Source organism: Podarcis liolepis (assembly GCF_965112155.1).
Source record: "Podarcis liolepis genome assembly, chromosome: 3".
In the NCBI taxonomy this organism is placed as follows: domain Eukaryota; kingdom Metazoa; phylum Chordata; class Lepidosauria; order Squamata; family Lacertidae; genus Podarcis; species Podarcis liolepis.
In genome coordinates, this window is record NC_139557.1 from 93,870,129 (window position 1) to 93,894,418 (window position 24,290).

The 24,290-nt window shown below is 41.8% G+C and overlaps 1 protein-coding gene across 4 annotated transcripts; it reads left to right on the forward strand.

Annotated features, from left to right (window-relative positions):
• Positions 1–32: 32 nt before the first annotated feature.
• AIDA (axin interactor, dorsalization associated) lies at positions 33–23,405 on the forward strand. 4 transcript variants are annotated; one of them, XM_083496167.1, is made up of 12 exons: positions 33–167; positions 8,584–8,653; positions 12,352–12,405; positions 15,007–15,027; positions 15,124–15,178; positions 17,735–17,798; positions 18,035–18,141; positions 19,071–19,082; positions 20,167–20,289; positions 21,927–22,049; positions 22,509–22,626; positions 22,945–23,405. In XM_083496167.1, exons 1-12 carry the CDS (start codon positions 58–60, stop codon positions 23,039–23,041), a joined length of 954 nt encoding a protein of 317 aa, XP_083352293.1. In that variant the 5' UTR covers positions 33–57; the 3' UTR covers positions 23,042–23,405. The 4 variants fall into 4 exon arrangements, with proteins under 4 accessions (XP_083352293.1, XP_083352294.1, XP_083352295.1 ...); XM_083496168.1 differs by lacking the exon at positions 19,071–19,082; XM_083496169.1 differs by lacking the exon at positions 15,007–15,027.
• The last annotated feature ends 885 nt before the right edge of the window (positions 23,406–24,290 follow it).

Consider the following 24,290-nt stretch of genomic DNA (forward strand, 5'->3'; position numbering starts at 1 on the left):
CTCCTCCCCCCCGCGCGGCCCCGGGGGTGAAAATGGTGCCCTAGCAGCGCTGGGACCATGTCGGAAGCGGCCCGGAGCCTCCTGCAGCGCTGGGGCGCCAGTTTCAGGAAAGGCACCGACTTCGACTCCTGGGGGCAGCTCGTGGAGGCGATAGACGAGTATCAGATGTGAGTGCGGGGTGGGCGGCGGCTCCGAAGGGCTGGGCAGCCCGGCGGCGGCGGCGGCGGGTGAGAGGCGGCGGGCGGCACTGGGTGGGGCAAAGAAGTTGAGGCTGGGGCGAAGGCACTTGGAGGGCTGCGGGCGCCTGGGTGGGTCTGGCGCTTCTGGGCGGAGGCCGAGGGTGGTGACCCGAAGGGCACAAGCATCGAAAAAGCTCTGGGTGGGGCTGAGGAGCTGAGAGGCTCCGGTTCCTCAGGAGACGAGGGCGGTGGAGGCGGGGGGGTCTGAAGGCTGCAAGAGGTTCTGCCTGCTTGGAGCCCATGTGTCGATGCTTCACTTCAGGAGGATTGTTGTGGGGTTTTTTGGGGGGGGTAGGGCCACGAAGGTCCCAGGGGGGGTTGCCTGTGGGTGAAGATGAGGTCGTCCTCAGTTGAGGCGCTGGGGAGCCGTGGGAAGGGCTGCTGAACTAGATCACTCCTATCTCTATTTCTAAATATTTGCCTCCAACATTGAGCTTTGAAGCCTTAAGGAAGGATAGGGAGATATCTCTGCCTCAGTGTCCTTGCCCTGGGTCTCTCTCTCTCTCTCTCTCTCTCTCTCTATGCGTGTTCTGCACTGAAACCTAAAGTTAACATTAGAAATAAGACTAAATGATTTTGTTAACGTTGTCTTGCTTCCCCAGGCACATCTATGTGTTTGCCAGTTGTGTGGTGTCTGGCGAAAGTGTTGCCTTTGGGAGCCACCTGTTGTTGTCCACAGTGTTAATCTGGATGCTGCGACTATCTTTCAGCCCTTGCTGGAGCTGCCAGATGTGCTGTGGCACAGGGCTTCTTGCAACTCTGTGGAATAAGGGTTTCTGCAGGTGCTTTGGATGCCGTGCTGTGGAGATCCGTGCTTGCCAATTAGATACCTAGCCTCCATAAAAATTGGAGAGGCCCACCTTTTCTTTCCTGCCAAGCTTTCATGTTTCGCTGATCGGCACCCAGCTGGCACTTGGGGACTCCTGCATAATATTAATAGCTTGCTGGGAAGTAATTATGACTGCTGTTCTTGACTTGAATCAAATCTGCAAAAAACCAGAAGACAGGCTGAGATCCAAGAGAGCTGCTTAAGCCTTAAACTAATGCAAGGGGCTTTCAGTGAAATTTGTTCCTATTCAAACAGCTGACATCCTCCCTGCCATATCGCAAACAGCTTTTAAGGCGCCTTGGTGACTTCCAGTCAGTATGGCATGAGGAGGGTTCCAGTTCAAGAAAAAGAAGTCTAAAAGCCCATTGACCTCACAGAATGAGATTAATAATTCTTTGGCATCTTGTCTTAGAGTATGTGCCCTTCATCTTTCAAATAGTTATTCGCTGTGCGTTACAAGTTACTTCAGAATCTTTTTCTGTCCCTCCCACAACATAGGAGTATCCCTTTTTGAGTGCCATGTAGGTGTGAAGAATAGAATCAGTTATATGCCCTCTGTTGATATATGACGAAGCTTGTTCTAAGCCTCCCCTTGTTAGTATATGCCATGTCACCACATCATCGTTAATCAGAGTACGGTGACCCAGTTATTATTTATTAAATTTCTATACCACCCTTCATCTGAGAATACCAGGGCAGTTTACAATATTAAAAAACCCACACAACATAGCAAAAAACAAAACAATAGCACCCCCTACACACAGTTTAAAAAGCCATAAAAAGGTAAAGGTACCCCTGACAGTTAAGTCCAGTCACGAACGACTCTAGGGCTGCGGCGCTCATCTCGCTTTACAGGCCATAAATTGTTTAATTAGCCAAAGGCCTGGGAGAAGAGGAATGTGTTCGCTTGACACCTAAAGATATGTGATAAAGGCATCGTGAGCCTCCCTGGAGGGAGCATTCAACAAACAACCTTAGAAAAGGCCCATTCTTGTGTTGCCACTCTCTGAACTTCTCATGGAGGGGGTGCATGGGCAGGGTATAAACAACAACAACAACTACTACTACTACTACTAATAATAATAATAATTTAGAACAAACTGACCCTCAGAACATTCCCTTCTGGGCCTTCAGGCTGAACACAGTTCCCCACTGCTGCTCTGAGGAGCTCAAGGTGGCATTCATGGGTCTCAGTTTCCCCATTTTGTACCCACATCCCTGAGATCTTGGTTAGGCTAAGAGATAGTGATTGGCCAGAGGAGGGGAATAGTCTCTCCATAGTTCTGGAAATTTATGGGGTCCCTAGTTAACAGTCCTTTGTGGCACTTTTTAAAAAAGTCTTACCAATTCATACTGCAATCCCAATGGAATTCAGTGGGGCTTATTTCTGAGTAATCTACGTTTATTGTGGCATGAACCCACAGCAGACATTGTCACAGCAGGCATATCTTTTGAACCAAGGTTTGCACTGGTCTTTTTGAACCTGAGATTCTTCGCCAACCAGCTTTTACTGAAGTGCCTCAAGTTGTTACTGTTTTTATTCTAGAGTTGTGCTTTTAAGTTGTAGCTGCTTGTAACATATGAAAGTGTGGTATATAAATAATTAAATAATTTTAAAGGTAAGACATTTAGTTAGGTACTAAATATCGTGCTCTGGTCCATGGGGTCATGAAGAGTCGGACACGACTAAACGACTAAACAACAACAACAACAAAGTATTTATACAACTAAAACAAGAGAACCAGAACAGATGGAGGCCATGCAACTTTTCTTCTAGGAGAAAAGAAACTGTGACGGCTTCTGAACCTAAAGTATGACACTTTTCAGTTTAGTTAGGCACTAAGTAGTTAGTTGTACAAAGGCAATACTGTACTTAAATGTCCACTATATCCTTGCAAGGGAGGAGGATAGAGAGAAAACCAGTGCAACTTGGCTATGTCCCCATGGCCTTATTGGCCACCCCTCTGTGACTTCCTTGCAGTCCCACTGGTTTCAGCTACCTTTGGCTGCCACTGATTTGCAGTTGGCGTTACTGATTAATGAGCATGTATCACTTTTTATATATCATGCAGGTTGTCAGGTAAGAAGACACTTAAATACCTGCTGTTGACATTTGCTGGAGCTGTTCTAGGTCTCCACTGGAATTGCCTGTAAAATGTTAATACAGAGGACAATTCACTCAAGGAGATGCCAAGTACAGTACTGCATCAGATGGTCTGTGCAAATAAAGGTTCATTTCTATGTTTGCGATAGAACTTAATATAGATTTTACATGGAAAATGCTGTAGGGTTTAATGGTAGGCTTGTGGAACTCCAATAATTTTTTCTTGTTAAATTGATTTGGTTTGTGCAGTATGCATTAGTTTCAGACTTTCCTGGAAAACCATGCACATGGTTCTGCGAGAGGAATTTACCCGTTTTGCCTTGCCTCTTAAAACTTTCACAGGTTTTTGAAGGAGGGGATAAACCAGGCAGCAGAAGTGATGAACCTCATCACTAATGTCTCGTCAGAAAGCAGTAGTAACAGTGTGACTCTCTTTTCCCCTGGCAGATGCTTAAGTGGTGGAGCATAACATCCCTTTTCATTGAACTGTATTTCAGGGCTGTCTACTGCACTACTTTCACTCAATATGAGTGTGGAAACCTGCCCTAAGAGATGTAATGGTGAAATCTAGAAATGGTAAATGTGGTCCTGTATTTCTAGGACAAAAATAGGGCAGAGTAATCCTGTGGGCGGATTTGGATTTGCATCCAAATCTCATGCACTCAGAGTTGCAGTTTTGCCAGTTTGACTCATGGTGTGCCTTTGGATAACTTGCCAGCTCCCAACTTAGCTTCCCATCTTTAAAATATTGAAAATGGTGCCTCAATAACTGTTAGGTTCTTTGACAGATTTGAGCAACCTTTTGCGTACCAAGGGCTTCATTCTGTGATGATGGTAGATGGGGCTGGAGCAAAAAGTAGATGGGACCATTCTTCCATTCTCCTTTTTCATACTGCCAAGGACTTGCTCAGCTGAGCAGGCCACAGCACTCTTGCTAGAAGTGTGAACTTGCAGGGACCTTTTGAAATTAGACTGAGGGCCACAGATTGCCCATCCCTGTTCTGCAGCAGTATGGAGGCCTGCGAATATTGAGGGGCAAAACTTTTTTCCTGTTTTCAGCCTTACATGGGAAAATTGAAAATTTTAGGTAAATGGGGAAAACATTAAGTACTTATCTCTTTTAGAATATTGGATGGGATGCTTTTAAAGGCACTGTTTTAAAATATTGGTGTTCGCTGAACTTCATTCCCTTAAAATGGTTTTTAAGAGCAATCAACTTTGCTAGATTTTATTTTATTTTTACAATTACATTCTGCACTTCATCATAAAATGTTCTCAGGGTGAGTCACAAAACATACAAACACATAATATCAAAGATGAAAACCCACTTTGAGAATTGTTCCTTTGCTATCCTTCCTAAAAATGTCAGGTTTCACCTCTTCATATTATATATTTTTTGTAGCTTTATAGATGGGTAGGGACCATCTTTGCTGTTCTGCCTTAACATCATTTAGGTTTAAGATGAGCAAATTCAATCTTTGAAATGAAATCACAAATCTCATACTTCAGAAAGGCAAAAGAGGGTGTGCTGGACAGAAATCATTGTATGCTTGTATAGAAATCTTGCAAAATTGACAGTTTATAGTACGTGTACAGAATTAGCAAGTTATATATATAGTTCAGACTCTTCCATTTAGATTTGTGGAGTTGTTTGGCAACATCAACTGGGTGCAGCTTTCTTTGTCTCTTTCCAGGTAGGTAAGTATGAGTTTCCATTTGCAAGTTTAGATTATTTCACTGTTTTTTCTTGCTGTTAAATTGATAGCCCTTGTCACTTTACAGGGTTGTATAACCCTGCAAAGGGATTTATTGTCTCTTTCAAATGTATGCTGTATGCTATGCATTTAATTTATGTAAGCAAAGTAGTACTACTTTAATGAAGTCATATTTTTCCATGTACCTAAGATCAGGCTTCCTCAACCTATGTTTTTGGCCTACAACTCCCATGATCCCTAGCTAGCAGGACCAGTGGTCAGGGATGATGGGAATTGTAGTCTCAAAACATCTGGAGGGCCGAGGTTGAGGAAGCCTGCCTAAGATCGTCAAACACCTTTTTTCTTTCTCAACTACATACCTCCAAAATCTCTAGCATTTCCCCACCTTGCTTTTTTTTGGTCTCCCATCTCTTATTTCATTACACAAGAGGTTTAGAAGCTTGACACTCAGGAGGAAACGGAGCCTATAGCTCCTGGCAAAATTAGTACTGCAACTCGGGCCATGAGGAAAAGTGGACTGAACTGTCATGAGGAAAAGTGGACTGAATTTGGTCCATCTACTTCTACAAGCACCTGAGAAAAGAGGTGCTTCCACTGCAGCATTTACATCTCTTGGCTTTGTGCATTGCTGGAAGCAGCATATAGGTAATATAAATATCAAATGGTCTGATGGTTGATCTGGGAAAACCCTACTAGCTGAAATCATGTGTTACAAGCCGTGTGCTGTGTGGGCTTACATTTCCCCCACAATTTGAAGGATTTCTCATGGAGGGATATGCAGTTGTGAGGAGAGAGGCAAGCCTTTTCTGATCTTTTTTTCACACCACCTTTTTGGTTGGCCTGCATAATGGGTATAAAAGCTTCCCCTTTGTTTGCTGTTGTTTTTAAAAGTGGAAAATTGATGCCCTGTTTCCATTTACTGCAGGGCTAGGGGAACTTTTTCAGTCTGAGGTCCACATCCCCTTTCAGGTGACCTGGAGGCCACATGCCAGTGATGAGCAGGCCAGAGGGAAGAGTGGGAGGAGCAGTAATTGTAAATTTTACCTTAATGCACCAGCCTAGTTTCTATACACACACATACCCAATTCTATATCCTCCATCCAGGCAAGCAAGAATCTTCATCAGAGTTCAAGGGCACATTCCAGCTGGGGAAAGGCACTCAAGGAGAGTGGGGAATCAAGGCTGTTAGGGTATGTGGCTTTGGGGACAGAGTACAGTGGTGCCTCGCAAGACGAACAGAATCCATTCCGCGAGTCTCTTTGTCTTGCGGTTTTTTCGTCTTGAGAAGCAAGCCCATTAGCGGATTAGCGCTATTAGCGGCTTAGCGGGCTTAGCGGATCAGCTGATAAGCGGTTTAGCGGATCAGCTGATAAGCGGTTTAGCGGATCAGCTGTTAAGCGGCTTAGCGGATCAGCTGATAAGCGGCTTAGCGGATCAGCTGATAAGCGGCTTAGCGGATCAGCTGATAAGCGGCTTAGCGGATCAGCTGATAAGCGGCTTAGCGGACCAGCTGATAAGCGGCTTAGCGGCTTGGGAAAAAGGGGGGGGGAAACCCCGCAGGAACTCGCAAGACATTTTCGTCTTGCGAAGCAAGCCCATAGGAAATTCGTTTTGCGAAGCACCTCCAAAACGGAAAACCCTTTCGTCTAGCGGGTTTTCCGTCTTGCGAGGCATTCGTCTTGCGGGGCACCACTGTATGTAACTGGAGAGAGTCAGATTGAGAGGCCCAGAGGGCTACATTTGACCCCTGGGCCTGAGTATCTCTACCCTTAACTTAGTGTGTTGAATAAATCTGCGGGTGACCAGTCAAAACAACCTGTTTTCTGCATTTTCTTGGGCTTCTTTGCTGGGGGATTTGGGGCATGCCACATACTTTGCTGTTTGCCCAGTGGCATAGCATGGGGGTGCAGGGGGGGCTGGCCGCACCGGGCGCAACATCTGGGGGGGGCACCCTCGCACTCGAGTACTAAAATCCACGGGTTAGGGGGCGCAAATTACTTGCCTTGCCCCGGGTGCTGACAACCCACGCTATGCCACTGTGTTTGCCACTGACCTGCATGGCCCATTCCCTGAGAAAAGCATTAGCTCTGTCTTTGTTGCCACACAGGCAGAGGTGCAATCTTATTTATTTTAGACTTGGGAGAATATTGGTACATTAACTTTCAGAATCCCTGTAAGCTGTGGCAACCATTTTCGAGCTTTCTGTCTTCAACTAGTCCTGTGCACATTGGTTTGCCTGCTGGGGAGCTGCTGTGTGTTGCAAAGGTTTCTAGGGTACACAGTTCACAAAGGCAGTTAGCCAGATATATAATTGCTTTTCTACCCTGGAGCACATCCAGTGAGGTCATGTAAGGAAAGATCAGTAAAAATAAGAGGGGTTTCTGATGGCTCCTGCTCCTAGGTAGATTCCTGCTAAATGAATTTTGTCTCATCTTGACCCTTTCTCAATAATAATAATGAATTTTTCCAGTGAAGTTCCACATGTTACCGGCTTACAGATTACTAAACAGAATTGCCAACAGCCCGCTTCTGTATGAGTATTTTTTGGAAGCAAGTATAAATTGTTTGGCTTTGATTGAAATAGTGGTAGAAATGGATCTTATAAGTTCAATGTCTAGATTGGGGTGAATTTATTGCTCTCGATCATTATTCCAAGGAATCTCCAATAACCTGATGTTCAGCAGGCTCCAGCAAGACTTTAGGCACACCTCCAACAGGTTGCCGCTGCCTGCTGCTCTTACTACACTAGTACCTTAGCTGTTGTGAAGCTTCCCAGTTCCGGGTGCAGCTTTTGGGGCATTGCCAACAAGGGTGGGTAGCTGCTGTTGGGAGGCAGAGATTCAGAAGCACTATTGGGCGTACTTTTGTTTATATCCTAGCCCTAATTCCTGCCACTTGTGTGAACTTGGATTAAGTTGTCTGGAGTCTGCATTATCTGTTATCTGAAACAGCATAACTTCAGTTCCCTGTATGTTACGTAACTCCTTGGTTTGATTGCATCTGCTTAGAAAGTGCATTGGAAGTTGTATATCTGCTTCAAACTCAACTTTCCTGCAAGTCAGATTATAGATTTAAAAAATGATAGGAACAGGGATCTCGTTTTGAGAGTGTTTTGGTGCCCTTGATCACATAAGTGCTTCCTCAAATATAAAGCATTTTCTGTCATTCTCTGATAAGGACTTGACCTACAGAGATGCTAAATGGTATGGATATACTATGGCTTTTTAAAGAGAATAGTAACAGGTGTTGTTAGGGGCTTGGTTGAGATGTACAGAAGTAGTTTTACTATTTCTTATTTACTCAGAACTTACATCATAGGTGGGAGTTGCGTTAATGACAGTAAGAATTTCCATGCAGAATGTAATGATGGAGGCAACATAGACCAACATAATTGTGTTTTCCAAGCATAAACATAAGAAACATTGGGTGGCTAATTGATGTATGTCTCAATTAGTTCTAGGTGAAAATGTTTGAAGAAGTGCATGTTTTTAAATCTTGGTTTGATTGTCCTTATTTTAATTCTTGTATACTTTCCTAACACTATACAATATACATGCTGTTTCATTACTGAGAACACTGCCTGCCTCTTAACATAAAACATACAGGTTCCTGTTTAAACCTGTTTTTAAGAATTTTAAGAGCACAGTTACCCTTTTTATGACCCTAAATTTCACAAAGTGTCTCCCCTCTTTCCAGATTAGCAAGGCATCTACAGAAAGAGGCCCAGTCTCAACCCAACAACTCAGAATTCACAGAAGATCAAAAGGTACATGATGGTGTATGTTCATTGGTGGTGGAATATTCTTCAAAATAGTTTTTAACCCTTTCCTTGCAGTAAAGAGAAAAGAGGAAGTACTATCTGGGCAGCCATTTAAAAATATTGGGTTTTGTGTGGCAGTGAATGTCTGAAAACTGCCTTGACATTATCTGCCTTCTAAAGCTTTGGGCATTCCGCTTTCAGGAGAAGAAATTTTGTTCAAAGAAACTTAACATAGATTACGATAGACAGAAAGTACTCTCACTGCTAAGCAGGAGATCCCTGCTTCACCATGCACCAACAAGTTAGCCAGGCCATTGAAAATTCATTCATTTTATTATACAGGTGACATTTTGGCTTTAAACCAAATCTTTCCATTCACAGGTTCCAGTAGTAGATAGGTAGCCGTGTTGGTCTGCCATAGTCAAAATAAAAAAATAAAATAAAAAAAAATAAAAAAAAAATTGCTACTGGAAGGAATTTTTTTATTTCCATTCACAGTTTGTTAATGAGAAGGCCAACCTGGCTGCCTCCACTGCATCATTCAGCAGAGCTTTTCTGTGTAGTACAGGGCGTTTTATACTCTAGCCTGATGGAGGTGGTAAAACTAATGGTGTCTCACCGTGACTTGTTTGTGAAGCATTTTGAGAATAAAATTGCTTGCATCTGCTGGACCTTGACTCCATAGCAGGTGAATCTCGAGAGGGATCCAGAACACTGTTTTGACTTGTTTTGTTGGATGAACTTCAGTTGATATGGTTTGAGGATGTGAACAAGGTGCTTGGATTGGTGTGGGTATGGACCTTTGGTCTTCATTGCTGACAAAAACTAATAAAGAGGGGAAGGCTAGTTGGGCCAAATGTGATTAATGCCTCTTTACTAGAAAGAACGGTCCCTGTCTGCTTAAAGGATGCAGTGGTAAAACCACTCCTTAAGCCTTCCCTGGATCCACAAAATTTAAACAGCTGCCAGCCAGTTACTAATGTCCCCTTCTTGTACATAGTTCATGAGCAAGTGGTTGCTAACCAAATCCAGGCTGTTTTGGATGAAACAGATTTTCTAAATCAATACCAATCAGGGTTTATCATAGCCTTGGGGCTATGATGTGTGATAGAAGTGAATGTGTATGGGTAACTTGTCCACTGAGATCTGGAGCTTGAATCACTTAATAGGTAAATGCTTCCAGACCTAAATTAGGAAAAAATGTATGCTAAAATAGTTTTGATTGAGTCTCCATATTGCTTAACTGACTCTGCCTGGTCTTAAGTACAACAGACAAAATTTTGCTCTTGAACAGAGCTCCTCTCTTCTTCCTACTGCAGTCCCCCCTACTGCTTCTCAGAACACCATGAAATATGAGGACTATAGCTGAAGGAAGGATCAGCAGATTGGCGGTCTCCTCTTGCATGAATGGAAATGTCTTCTACTCTAGGGCTCTGTTGAATCCCTGCCATTGTGTAGTAGAGCCTTCAAATGGATCTTAAATAAGAGTATGCATGGTGAGGATTCGGAGATTAATTCCCTGCCTTTCAAGGCACATTCTAGGATAGCATGGAAGTATAATCTTCACACTCTTCACAATAGGGAAGCCAATGCACACTCTGAAAAGTTTTGGTTAGATCTATGGTCCATCTTAATCAAAAGAGTGATGGGTGGATAAAGGCAGAACAAGCAGGTGTTAATGCCAAGGACATTTCTTCACTGCTATATGTTTATATCTGCTGTGACGATTGTACAACTATCATTGCAAAATGATGAGATTTAATGGATCTTGCTTTAAATGTCAAGATACAATCTCTGAAAGAATAACCAGCTTTGTTTTGGACTATTTTTTAAAGTAAAGAGAGTCTTCTTCCTATCTAGAGTAGCAAATTGCTACATGGCAGTTAGAAGGGGGCGGGTCTTCCCTGGACACTGCCATCTCAGTGCATAAATTTCCGATGTTCAGGGGCGGGGGGAACAGGAGCAAAGAAAGCATTCGGGTTCTGATGTTCTAGGAAGGAAGGGTCAGGAAGCAAATGAATTATGTGTTTCTTTAGGGAGAAGGGGATAGGTGACTAAATGGAATGGAGTTGGGTTTGGAATTAGACTGAGAACTTTTCAGCCACATTTCTCTTTTTTAAAAATATGCAAGTGCCAAAAACATTTGGAGAGAGAAACTGTGTTCAGACATTAATACTAGAATCCACCAAACCAAGATGGGTGAGCTGGAGTGCATGGTCTTGAAGGCAAGCATAGATAGAATCGGCATAACAGAAACCTGGTGGAATGGAGAGAACCAGTGTGACATGCCAGTGTGACATGGTTATCTTTAGGTACAAACTCTATAGGAAGGACAGGTGTGGGCATAATGGACGTTGTGTCATTCTATGCATCATAGAGGACATAAAAGTCAAATGAGATAGAAATTTCACTAGTTTAATCCCTTTGTTGCTTAATTTCTTCTTACTGGTCACACCTCTCTTCCCATGGTGAGTTCTTGGCTCTTGTAAAAGGGGGTTTGTGTCTTGATCTTTCTGTTACATTTAGCAGTATCAAGTCATGAAAATCCTGTTTCATTGCAAACTATCACTGCGTTAAAACATACCGAACTTATAGCTGATTACTAGCAAATAGACTTAAAGCTCTAACAAAGCAAAATTCAATTTGGATGAAAAACATGTGCAGTAGCACAAACATTACTTGCACAGCAGAGCTAATGGCTAACATATCCAATAGCACACTCTTAAGATTCAGTTTTAACATAAATTGTGGACAAAGATTCTCACTTGCAAGGACAACTTTAATGCTTTTAATGTGATAAATGTTTTCCCTGCTGAAAAATGAAGCATCTTGTTGGGGAAAGCAACACTTGGAAAAACATTAGCTGTATCTAGCTGTAGTGTTTTGGATTTGGGTTTTTTTTTCTTTTAAAAAAAAAGTTAGTGTTGGGTGTGGTTCCTGAGAAATAGCTATGAATAATGCTTGCTGGTATCTTGCCACCATTCAATAGATCTCAGTTTCTTTCTTTAAAAAATAACAAACCAGACCTATTCCTTGTGGCTCTAAATCTCTCCCAAGCAAATCGGAGTGCATTATCATTCTTCAACTCTCAAGTGCCTTCTAACACATCTCAAAGCTTTCTGCTCCACAACAAAGTGCAGCTGGCAAGTTCAAGCAGCTGTAATGCTCTAATTTGGGGAGAAGAAATAGGGCTGTAAGCCTAGCTGTTAAGCCAGGAAAGGAAAGCAGACTGATACCTCACTTGCCTCTGGCTCAGTGCAGGGGGTGAGTGGGAAGGAATGTGGGTGGAGGAAAAAGAAGAGAACATCTTTAGCCCTCTTGTTTACAACACTGTATTTGGGAAGAGTCTCATATTAGAATTTAATATATTCTGATTTGCGTTCATCTATGAAGATGTGGTCTCTTGTAGCTCAGTCTGGAAGTTGGTTGTCATTCTGCTTTCAAACTACATGTGTTGCACAGCTGAACTTGCATAATAAAATGTATATCTTTGTGCAGGAGTGTGGCTGCAGATGGGAAACAGCTCTTAGGAACACAGAGCAATATTCTTGCCCGCTATTTCTGCCTCTACACTTAGATAGGCACTTTGCCGTCTCTTCCATCTTTTACACACACAACTGAATTGCTGCTGCTTTAGTACATGAGCTTGAAAAGAAATATTCTGTTAGTAAAAAAAAAAGTTAACTTTCTCCTCTCACTTACAGAAAACCTTAGCAAAGATCGCAACATGTTTGGAACTCAGGAGTGCAGCTTTGCAGGTACAGTTAATTCAGTTTTCACCTTGTGACTTCCAGGTTCTTTGTGGGTCTCAATAAATGTTAAATAAAAGACACTATCTATGGAAAGATGGCTTGTTACATATATTGTATTCTATTCCTCTGTTAGCCACTTATTACAGGGAATCAGAAGCAGAAGGAGAGATAAAATTAAGCAGTGGTTGAGAATAGAATCATAGAATTGTAGAGACTGTTTGAGGTCTTCTGGTCGAACCTCCTGCTCAATTCAGAATGGAGCTACAGCATTCCTGACAATCCTATGCTTAAATACCTCCAGCAGAGATGCCATCATTCCTAGGGCAGTCTGTTCCATTGACAAACTGCTTTTTGTTAGCAAGTTTCTCCTAATGCTTAGCTGAAGTCTTCTTTGCAATTTGCATTCTTTGTCTCTAGCCCACTGGAACATCAAAGCTCTTTAGATATTTGAAGATTGCTATCACGTATTTCCTTAATATTATCTTCTCCAGGCTCAACACAGTCAGCTCTCTTTCTGTCAGTCTTCGTAAAACTTAGTTTCCAAACCCGTCACCGTTCTGACTACCCTCCTCTGGTTGGTCAATGTTCTTCTTAAAACAACTTCTGAATATTGAAGGTGGTGGCTTTCTGTCTGTATTTTCAAGCCTTCCATGTTAATCTCACCAAAGTGTTCCTAAATATCACTGAAGTGCTTAGGGGGCTACTCACAAAGGTGCTCTTGTCCCATGAACAACAAAGTAAAGTAGACTGATCACTTCACTAGTAGTGATGTATTTTGGAGTTGGTCTGGGATGAGAATGACGTCTAGTTTTATTTGTTGCTTTTCTTCACCTTTTAAGTTTTCTCCTATAGATACTCTGCAAGAAAAAGTAACAACATCACTCATATATATACTTCAGAGAAACTTTAGTTCCTTTCCTACTGACATGTTAGATCACAATAGAAAGTAGCACAAACTGAAACCTGTTTCATAATCATTTTACTACAATCAGTACAGGAGTGAAGCCCTTTGGGCTTATGCTGAAATTATCAATGTGAAACTGCCCTATACTGCACCAGACCATGCAACTGTCTATAGTCTACTTTTCTGTGACTGGTTGAATTTCTCCAAGCAGAGGTCTCAATCCTGGTATCTAAGATCCTCTTAACTAGAGACACCAGGGACTGAACTTTGGACCTTCTGCATGCAAAGCATATGTACACTTTACTGCTGGAGCACAAAAAATAGAACTGAGAAGTGTGATACATGGCAGTATGTTTCCTTTGCCATAAGAAAAGCAGCCAGGTTCTAGTCATTGAGATTTCTGAAGACTTCCTCCCCGTAGTCAAGAGGAGCTGGAGGTGCTTGCCTTGATATCACACTGAGAGGTGAAGAAATGCTGCTGGCCAACAGGCAGACTTCTGTCTCTGGTTATCTTGCTCAGTTAATCTCTCATAGCTGTTAAAAAGAAAAGTAGAGATGATAAGCCTGCTGCCTGTGGATTTCTCTCCCTTCAGTTGACATCAGGACAAGCTCCTTCAGCTTTCCTATTGAGGGAGCCTTTAGACTGTGGCTTATATTTTTCTCACAATGAGTATAATGTTTTGTTGGGCTCTGACTTTAAACAAATCTACCCAAAGTCTACAGTGTCATTTCTTTCGTTTAAGTACATATTACTAAATTGCATGCTGTTTCAACATGCCAATACTTCAGTCTTAAGCAAATGTGTCATTATTTGCCTTCAACACCAGCATAATTACTTCTTGATCTCTATATAGATTGCCAACAGGTCTCCATGCAATATAATATGTAAGCATCACCAGGATGTTTAATTAATTAAATGCAGTGACTAGTAAACTAGTTGTTGCTGCTGTCCTGTGTTCGCTGCAGCCTTTATTTCTTCCTGGTCTATAACTTGCTTTGCCCTCCAGTCTTGATCTATGCTATCTTCTCCTTGTAAAGTTATTTTGGCAGAAGGCCCCAGCTTAGTTCTGCCCGATCAGACATCTTATCACTGGTTTCTTCACCTCTGGCCTGGTCTGACCACATGAGCAATTAAAATACATCCATAATCCTTAATGTTTTTTGTCCTGGTTCTAATCCTGTAACCTGCAGTTCTCCATATCACGTTTGAATCCAACTTCCGTCATCTCCAGCATGACCACTTGTCAGGGATGATTGGATTTGGGAGTCGAACAACATCTGAAAGGCCACAGTTTAGTCCTGTAAACCCTGCCCTGAATTTTGGTGGTCTTAACACACACAAAAATTCCTATGGTTTAATTAAAATATATAAGGGACCAGTGTGTGTGTGATAAAGTGGATCTAATATGGAAAATTATTGGACATTAGTACCATATTCAATTTTTGACAAGAGAGCAGATATTTCTTAAGACTCACAAGGGAAATTATTTTTTCTGTTTCTAATGCCTTAATGAATCTTCAAGAAGCTGGAGAGAATGCTCTCTTTTTTGATGCATTAAAGACATGCTGATAATTCAACATGTTTTCCAGTCAGTTTTTTACATCAGCAGGATTTTGTGTCTCAATAACTTTTTCCCTTTAGGTAAACAATGAAGTTCAAAGGTACCCAAAGAACTAACAGTTAGTTTCTCTTTGAAATACAGGGCCCTTTCAGGAAACAAGAGGTAGAACAAAATGCAAAACCAGCACTACTTTTACCATTGTAACTGGCTGTAGCAATGGATAGTAGATACAGATATGTAATACTACTTTCCTTTTAGTCTACACAGTCCCAGGAAGGATTTAAGCTAGAGGATCTGAAGAAACTAGAACCAAGTAAGTATCTTTTTATTTCAAGAATAATTTAAAAGCAGTGTCAGTGTGGGATGGTGTTCAGTCAGCTGTGCTATTGTGATATTCTGGTTTCTCTTACTATGCACCACAAAGAACAACTTGGAGGGCCCACAAGGTAGTCTTGGTTTTCATATCTAGGTGCTTGGGCTCCTGATTGCTATAAATGTATTCCAAACAGTTCTATAAAGATTCTATTGGTAAGCAGCTAGGAGCTGATTGGTTTTCTCCAGGAAAATAATCTTCCAAGCATGCTGTTCCGTCAAGCAAGTGATGAAGCAACTCTCTAGACCAGAATTTCCTAAAACGAATGCTGTGAAAAAGATATTAATGCAGCATGAGAAATTAATTAAACGAGAAGTTACCTTTGAACTGAACATATCAGCACAGATTTCCACTGCATCTGTGCATAATTCACTGGCTGTTTACCCTTCCAGCACAATCAGCTTCGCTTGGAGGAGGGGGATGTGTATGGATCATTCAATCACTGTTGATGTAAAGATAGATTATCCCTCCTCTGAGACAGCTGCCCATTATGTGCCTACGTGAGCCACTCACAATGCATGTCCAGAACAGTGACTATTGCAGATACATAATGGATTTTAGTCAAGAAATGTCTACGCGGTGTAGACTCATTGAAACGAATGGCCATGATTAACCTAGGTCCATTAATTTAATATTTCTACTCTGAGTAGAAGTAAGTTGATTACAAATCTGTGCACAGGTTCCACTTTGGCAGGTAGCTTTCTTTGATCCAAAGGGTTTATTTTAATGTAAGGTATTGACTGATCTGGCCAATGGCCTGTCTAGTCCAGGCATAGGCAAACTCGGCCCTCCAGGTGTTTTGGGACTACAACTCCCATCATCCCTGACCACTGGTCCTATTAGCTAGGGATGATGGGGGTTGTAGTCCCAAAACATCTGGAGGGCCGAGTTTGCCTGGGCCTGGTCTAGCCCAACACCTTGTTCTCAAAATTGCCAACCAGATGCCCATGGGAAATCTGCAAGCACTCTACCCTTCAGTGGCTTCTGGCAATTGGTATTTAGAGGCCTACTGCCTCTGACCATGTGTAGCCACCATGCCTAGTAGTCTTTGATAACCACCAACTTGGATAGCTTTAAAAGGAAGTTACGCAATTCATGGAGGGTAGGGCTATCACAGCCTCCTGCGTGAGTGAACTACCCTGGAACTTTTTAAAATAAAGGATGGCACGTGAGTATTTTAAATAAATCAATATAAGCAAACTTCATGAGTGAAACATTCCATTGTACTTTTAACCTTCTTGTGAACTTTTGACCCTCCTATGCAGGAGAGAGCTGCGAGAGCAAGTATTTTACAACCCAAATTTTCTAACCAATGCCCAAATGCAGCATGATTGAAAATCCTACTTCACACATGGAAAGCTTGAAAACAGTAGTGTCATATTTTGATTTGGGCAAAGGGGACTGAATTGATGTTGCTCTGAACCTGGTACTTACTTTTTTCTCCACTCGTAACTCTTAAGGACACGATCCTATGCAAGTCTGAACCCCTCTTTGCTCGTTGTGGTTTATTCCCAGGAACGTGTGCATAACACTGCAGCCTTAGTCTCTAGTGTGCTCTTTCGCAAAAGAGAGAGGTGCCCTGAATTTTTCCGTTCTTGAACAGGAGAGTGGTGAAATTGGATTCTTCTGTAGTAAAGCATTGAAAGCAAAGTGCTTTCCTTAACTTCTCAGTGTGTTGGGTAAATGGCAGGTAAACCATTAAAAACAAAGAACCTGTATGTGTAAACAGTGTAGCTGTAAATCCAAAACCACAATATGAAACATTACTTTGAAATGAAAGGTCTTGTTCATCTGTAACCAGGGCTACGATTAATTGTACTTCATGAAGTTCAGCAACCTTATAGAACTTCCTCATATTATCAGGACTGGCTATTCCATCTTATTCTGGAGTAGAGTCCTATGTATACAATGCCTTATTCTCTCCCTCCACCCCCTTTAATTTACATGATGGTAGCAGATATTGTTCTATTAAAAAAATACATACTGTGTGTGATTGTGTGGGACCAAATGATAAAAGTACCATCACCAATTCTTCATACTATTTCCAAGAGATTATTGTCTGAGCCTTACTAGGAATGAAGGGAAACAGTGTTGGTTCTCAGTGTTTGCAAGTTGCTATTTTTTCTGAGAAGAGAGCAAGCTATTTCAACATGAAAAGACAAAAAAGTATGGCTCTCACATTGATTTAAAATACGATCGGATGTAATTTTTCTCACCATGCATTTGACCCTTTTTCTTTCATTCTTTGCTTTTCTTGCATGAATTAGGTTGTAGGAAATGCTACTTACCCTTAAAACTCAGAATTATTTTTTTTGGGGGGGGTGACTGTGAAAATGATAATTACAGTGACCCTGTTATGTTGTATGTAAGGAGCCACTGTTTCTTTCAGGTGTCTTCTGGGAGGGCACAAGAATGAAACCCTCTGCCTGTTTATTTCATTTATACACTAATTAGGCTTTTTGATAGTTGATGGTGACTGTCTGTCTTCCCTTACAGTCTTAAAGAATATTCTTTCCTATAATAAAGAATTCCCCTTTGATGTTCAGCCTGTTCCGCCAAGGTAAGCAACCAATAAATTAGAAGTATATATGGAGAGGGCTTTAGGAAGCTATACCAGAGATTGGAGTATAGTGTCTAACAGGGAATTGTTAGAGGTCAATTCTAACTTCCTACCATCTGGAAGGCTACGGATATTTCCTCAAGCCATACTGTTCATTGCAGGCACATTGATCTGAAAATAATTGAGTGATGAAGGTGCATAATCACCCCTCAGTTGTGGTGTGTGTGTTTTTAAAGGAAGATCTTAGCACCTGGTGAAGAGGAAGATTTGGAATTTGAAGAAGATGAGGAGGAGGGTGGAGCTGGAGCAGGATCTCCAGACGCGTTTCCTGCCAGAATTCCAGGTAGGAGGGGCACCATTTTCTTCAAATGTCATTTACTAGGATGAGGGTGATGATGTGGGAGTTAAGATTTGTTGCAGAAGTGGTTGGGTGCACACTTGGATGGTCATTAGCTAATGGATGATGGCGCACGATCGCCCCGAGTGCTCTCTTCCTCTTTGTGGAGCCCATTTGGCTCCCTGGTATATTTCAGAGGAAACAAGCTAGGATACGGCTCAAACATGAGTGGAGGAAAATTGCAATCAAATGCAATCAAACACTGGTGAGGGCTCCTCATCAAGCCTACCTAGTGGCAGTGAAGGCAGTAAAGAGGGCATACTTTGCTGCCTCCATTGCATCCTCATTGTGCTGTCCAGCAGAACTTTTCCGGGTAGTGTGGTGCCTTTTATAGTCTGTTCTAAAAGAGATGATAGAACCAGCAGTAGCTCACTATGACTTATTTGCAAAACATTTTGAGTGTAAAATCACTTGCATCCATTGGGATCTTGACTCCGCTCCTATAGCTGATGAATCTCTAGAGGGGTCCAGGGCACCTGATAGTTGTGCTTCCTGTTCCCTGGCCAATTGCCATGTCTGAAATGGCTCTTAGACCACCAGCACTCGCTTTCATTTTTGTCTTCTATGTCTGGACAAAATTTGTAGTTAGATACGTGTAAACATAGTGTTGAAATACTTTTTACAGAAGGGCTTAAATGTGAAAGGCTTAAGGTGACTCATGCAACCTAGATTTCGGGAGGCATTATATACTGCTATTCTCAAATCAGCTGCTTTGCTGAATTTGTACTGTTCATTGTACTTGCTTTGCCTGTACAATCTGCTTGTTTCCATGGATCCCCTATTGCATTATTGTGCTGCCTAACTGTACGTGGTCTTGTCTTCTACATGCATGGCTCCATCGTGTAACCATATACTACATAATTCATCTAACGCAGGAGCCAATGAAGGTATGATAATATCTTAATGTGAGCAGCTATTAATTGTGAATGTGTTCGTATTGGCCAGAGCACTGGCCTTGTGCTTTCACTTGGATGTGAAACCTCTTGTATGTAAAATCATCCTGCCCACAGCAACAAATGCTAGATGTTGCAGAGCTCTTTGCCCATGCCACCAGACAATTAAACCCAAAGTCAGAACATCTCCAAGTGTCCGTATTGCTTTATATGACCAGGGTCACATGAAAAAAGTAATTCCACTTTGGGGGGTGGAGGCAGGGGGAGGTTGTAATTTGAAGAGTAGATCCTGCAGATTAATACCTGGTACTATCTCTTTCAAAAGGAGGAAATTTATGCTGATATTTATTTCTGAACTCTAACATATAATAATATTCATTGGTTACCTTTGATCAGACCTTTGTGAAACTCTTCTTTCCAGTTGCTGTTTTGTTATCTAAGGTGACTCAAATGTAGATTTGTACTTATATATACACAGGTTTATCACCATATAGAGCTGCGAGTACAGTTGTTAATTGGCCCTGAGCCGCCATTTTGCATCTGGCTCTGCCATTTCCCTGATCCACTATTTTACACCTGGTTCCAATTACTGGACCTCAGAGTTCCAGTTAAACAGCAATGAAGTTGACCTCAGAGCTGACCTCAACCCCCTGAAGTCTGCCCACCTCAATTGAATCGAGGTCTTTGGGTACAGAGGTGAATCTTTTGTCTTCCCACAATTGGTGTATCTGTTCAGTGCTTATTTGGGGGATTAGATGTACTAATATAATATATCTGATCCTTGTAATCCAAGTGTACTGGATTACTGGTGGCTGGTACCTTGCTTCCCCATATGGTGAACATTGAAAAGGACCTGCAGACTTCTTGCTCATGAGACTTGCTGGCAGATCCAAATAAATAGCTGTTTGTTTGTGGCTCAAGGTGGTCCTTTGACATTAGGCAGCCCCATTTTTCCTTGTATACAGTCAGTGGATTGAATCCTCCAGGTTCAGAATGCAGATAAAAATAGTGGTAGAAACTGTGCTGAAGGGCTATAATTCTGTTTCTTTAACACCCCCTTGTCTTATTTTCTTGCCAGGTACATTATTACCCAGATTGCCATCTGAACCCGGGATGACGTTGCTTACTATCAAAATAGAGAAAATTGGTCTTAAAGATGCTGGGCAGTGCATCGATCCCTATATCACAGTTAGTGTGAAAGGTAGTTGTTGTGTTAGTTGCGTTGGCGAGGCAATTAAGTCAAGCTTTGTTCCTTTGACACTTCTGATCTACTCCCGGCTGCCAGCAGGCTTGGCAGTAATTGCTTAAGACTCCCACAGCAAGTATGTAGTTTCCCCCCTCAACATGTACACATTTTCTGACTCAATCAGTGTTTATGAAGGGCTGAAAAATGACACATTTGTGTCATGCCAGTATCCCAAGATACTGGTTTTGAGAAGCATCCTGCATCTGTTAGGAGTTGTGCATTATCCAGACTTCTTCCAAGTCTTCAACATCGTAGCTCCTCTTTTCACTTTGAAATGAATGCTCACTTTCATGTCATAAGTGTTTCTTGGCTTTTAACATTCAGCAGGTCATGACAGATTTCTATTAGATTAACTTCTTCTGACGATGAAAGTGTGTTCAAATATATAAAATATATACCTTTGTATTTTTCTGTTTCATAAAAAATGCTAATGACAAAGTGTTCCTAAAAGAATAAATAGAGCAACATATTTTGTGGATTTCTTGAAAATCTTCAAGTGACGTTTGAGGTATGAAAGTATTGAATCTTATTTTAAAAAGGTGGATTATGTGTTTGGAAAGTGCCCTTCACAGAATTGAATTTATGTTATGCCTACCGTTACTGTTACTGGTGGGTGATAGTTTACTGGGCAATATCCTGCAATATACACTGCAAATGCATTCAGATCTAACCTGTCAGATTTTCTGTAGCAAAATCACCCCTGGGTAGGAAATAGCATCTACCTTGAGCATACTACTAGGGAGGGTGATATCCTAGTTATGCAGTGGCCTCACCTGGAACCATCACATTGTATTTTCAGTGCCAGGTGAAAATATTTGTATTTATCCAGGCCTTTTAAACTACTTGAGTTTTTTAAACATGAAATTCGAGTCTTAATCTGCAAGAAAGGAAATGATTAATGCTGTTTTTATTTTGTGAGCTTCCAAAAATGTACACTATAAGAAAATATATTTTACCGAGTAGCCATACAAACATAATTAACAACACTGCAATTCTACTTACAGAAATGTTTTTGATCCAGTGGAGATGTGTGCTAATGTTAGAAAAGTGGCATTCTTTAACCAATTCCCCTTCAGTCTAGACCACCTTCCATGCTGTACTGGAGGGTCCTTCAGCTATCTGGAGCAGAAGGCGGGGTGCAGGATACTGCAACAAGGAGTAGGAACAATCGTCTTCCCTTTTTTTTTAAAACGTTAGTCAATGCTTCTGCTGAATTAAAAGGATTCCTTAAGCAGAATGGCAACAATGGATTTCACCCTAAATAAATATGTTGTCATATGCACGTGTTTCTCTTGCAACAAGTGATGCACAATGAGAATTCCTAATAGGTGTGATACGTCAGTTCCTTGTGGTATTATGTACACAATTTTGGATTGGATGTGATAGTCATGTAAGATACTCACCTTGTCTAAAGGTGATTCTTGTGCTGTTCCCAAAAACAAATGCTTTTTTCACTAGTAACATGTATAATTCTGTTGTTACATTTTCAGAAATGGAGGCTTCCAAAATTTAATGCAGTGGTCCTTGTATTTTTCTAAGAATTGAAACAGCTCTCTCTCCTGATAAAAACATCATGTTTTGCCTCCTAACAGATTTGAATGGGATAGACTTGACCCCTGTGCAGGACACACCAGTTGCTTCAAGGAAGGAGGACACATACGTTCATTTTAATGTGGACATCGAGATTCAGAAACATGTTGAAAAATTAACAAAAGGTTTGTTGCATTGAAATAGGACCAGCTGATCAAAGCTGAATTTAGAACCACTTCAGAAGTCAAAAATCTAGGGCGGGGAGGAAGAACATTTCCATGTTTTGCTTTCGTGACAGATTGACAACAGTGTTTCTAATAATTGCTCAGTACCTTTTATAACGTAAAGCAAAAAGTGTTGTTTAATGGGAGGCAGCTTTGTGCCAAGCCTATAAAAAGAAGCACTCTGCTATGTAACATGCACTGTGTTGCTACAGCTCTGCATCATCTCTACATGGCTCAGTCGAGTCGTGGGTTCAAGCCCCACGTTGGGCAAAAGATTCCTGCATTGCAGGGGGTTGGACGAGATGACCCTCATGGTCCCTTCCAGCTCTACAATTCTATAAGTCTGTGTGGTTGGGGGTCTTCACCCTCTGTATCCTAGATGCCTCCTTTCAAGGAATGATTCTTTTCCCCTCTGTTCAGGTGCAGCTATTTTCTTTGAATTTAAACACTATAAGCCTAAGAAAAGGTTCACCAGCACCAAGTGCTTTGCCTTCATGGAGATGGATGAAATTAAACCTGGACCAATTGTTATAGAACTGTAAGTGACCTTGGGCACATGCTGTGTACACTCAGATCCTACCAATTGCTTGCATGTTGAAGAACATAACTACTTGTGCTATGCTGGATTGGCAATTGCTGCTCAAAGTCTGCTAGACTGATAAAGAAGCTGAGCATCCTCTGTCAAAGTATTGAAACTTTTAGTAGGTAAGATAGCAGGGGAGTGATAATCACAACCTAATACATCTTGAAATGGGATGCTGCAACACATAGAGGCAGGGTCATCGTAACTTTGTGCTTGCACATGTCCTAAGGATTATTAAACTAAAGAGCCTGACAGTTCTTTATGTCATTATAGGTACAAAAAACCCACTGACTTCAAGAGGAAGAAACTCCAATTGTTGACCAAGAAGCCACTTTATCTTCACCTCCATCAAACACTGCACAAAGAGTGACTTTTGTGAACTGAACCACTTGCCACAAAACCATAGCAGCTGCCTTATGTAGCACTCATCCTTCAGGACGCAGGGGAAATGGCTGCATTTTACCCAGCAAGTCAAATGGGACCATCACCTGCCGCACATCGAGTGGATCAGCAGCCAAGCCCTGCCACCTAGGTGCAGTTTTCTTTGGAATGTATATTTTTATCACAGATGTTCCAAAGCGTGTTGTGAATTTTCCTAATTGGGCTGGTTGTAAGAGTTCAGTTTTGTAATTTGGTTTCTACACCCATATAAGAACACCCCCAAGTAAGGCGGTTGGGAAGTCCTCATCCGCCAGACGTGATACAGCAATAAAGATGTGCCAGTATCAACAAAATTATTATCATGATGGTTGCTGCAACTCTTCAAGTATGCATCTCTCTCTAGTCAATGGATTGATTTTATGAAGGTGACAAAAAAAAAAAGCAGCACTTGAATTTACTTGATGCGAAAAGATACTTGGTCATGCTGCGCCCTGGATTACCTTCATCTTTTCATATGCCTGTTTTTTCTTCAGTTTGGGGACAAAAGTAGCTACAAATAAATCATGGTGCTTCTGAATTCCTGAAAATAAATAGGTAATTTACACTTGCTAAGGCAAATTAGGAATAATCTGATCACAAGAAAGACTGCTTGATATATATATTTTTTTAAAAAATCAGGTAGTTTGCCTACTGACTTGAATTTTTTACATTGATCATTAAGGAAATTACCGTATTTTTCATCCCATAGGACGCACCTAGTTTTTTTGGGGGGAAATAAAGGAAATTCCCCCCCTTTATTTCCCCCACAAAACCAGTTTGGGGAACAGCGGTATGGCGGCGCTGCACCTCCCCACTGTCTCCCAAGCTTGTGGGGCTGGCCGATGTCTGCCCTGTGCGAGGGGCGCTCTGCTTCAGGGCGCCCCGCGCCCTGGGTGGCAGGCTGCTATCCGCAGCCTAGGGAGCCCTGCGGGAACTCCCGCGGGCTCCCCAGGCTTGCTGATAGCTTCCTGAAGCCTGGAGAGCGAAAGCCTGTATTCACCCCATAGGACGCACACAGATTTTCCACAGGCACCATTCTGGGCACCTTCATGTCATAAGGCCTTTTGGAGATGGGTTAGTGTGCAAAGGTTTTTTTTAAAAAACAAAACAAAACAGATGAGCAACACTACACACCACTTAACATAAAAGAGACTACTCCCCCCCCCCCGGTTGGATTGTGGAATAAAATGTATCCCTTT

What these genes read in the sequence shown, in the direction of transcription:
- AIDA (XM_083496167.1), top strand. Translation starts at nt 58, where the DNA reads ATGTCGGAAGCGGCCCGGAGCCTCCTGCAGCGCTGGGGCGCCAGTTTC. An exon ending in AATTCACAGAAGATCAAAAG is followed by an intron (nt 8,654 to 12,351) that starts GTACATGATGGT and finishes TCTCACTTACAG; the next exon opens with AAAACCTTAGCAAAGATCGC. An exon ending in TCTGAAGAAACTAGAACCAA is followed by an intron (nt 15,179 to 17,734) that starts GTAAGTATCTTT and finishes CTTCCCTTACAG; the next exon opens with TCTTAAAGAATATTCTTTCC.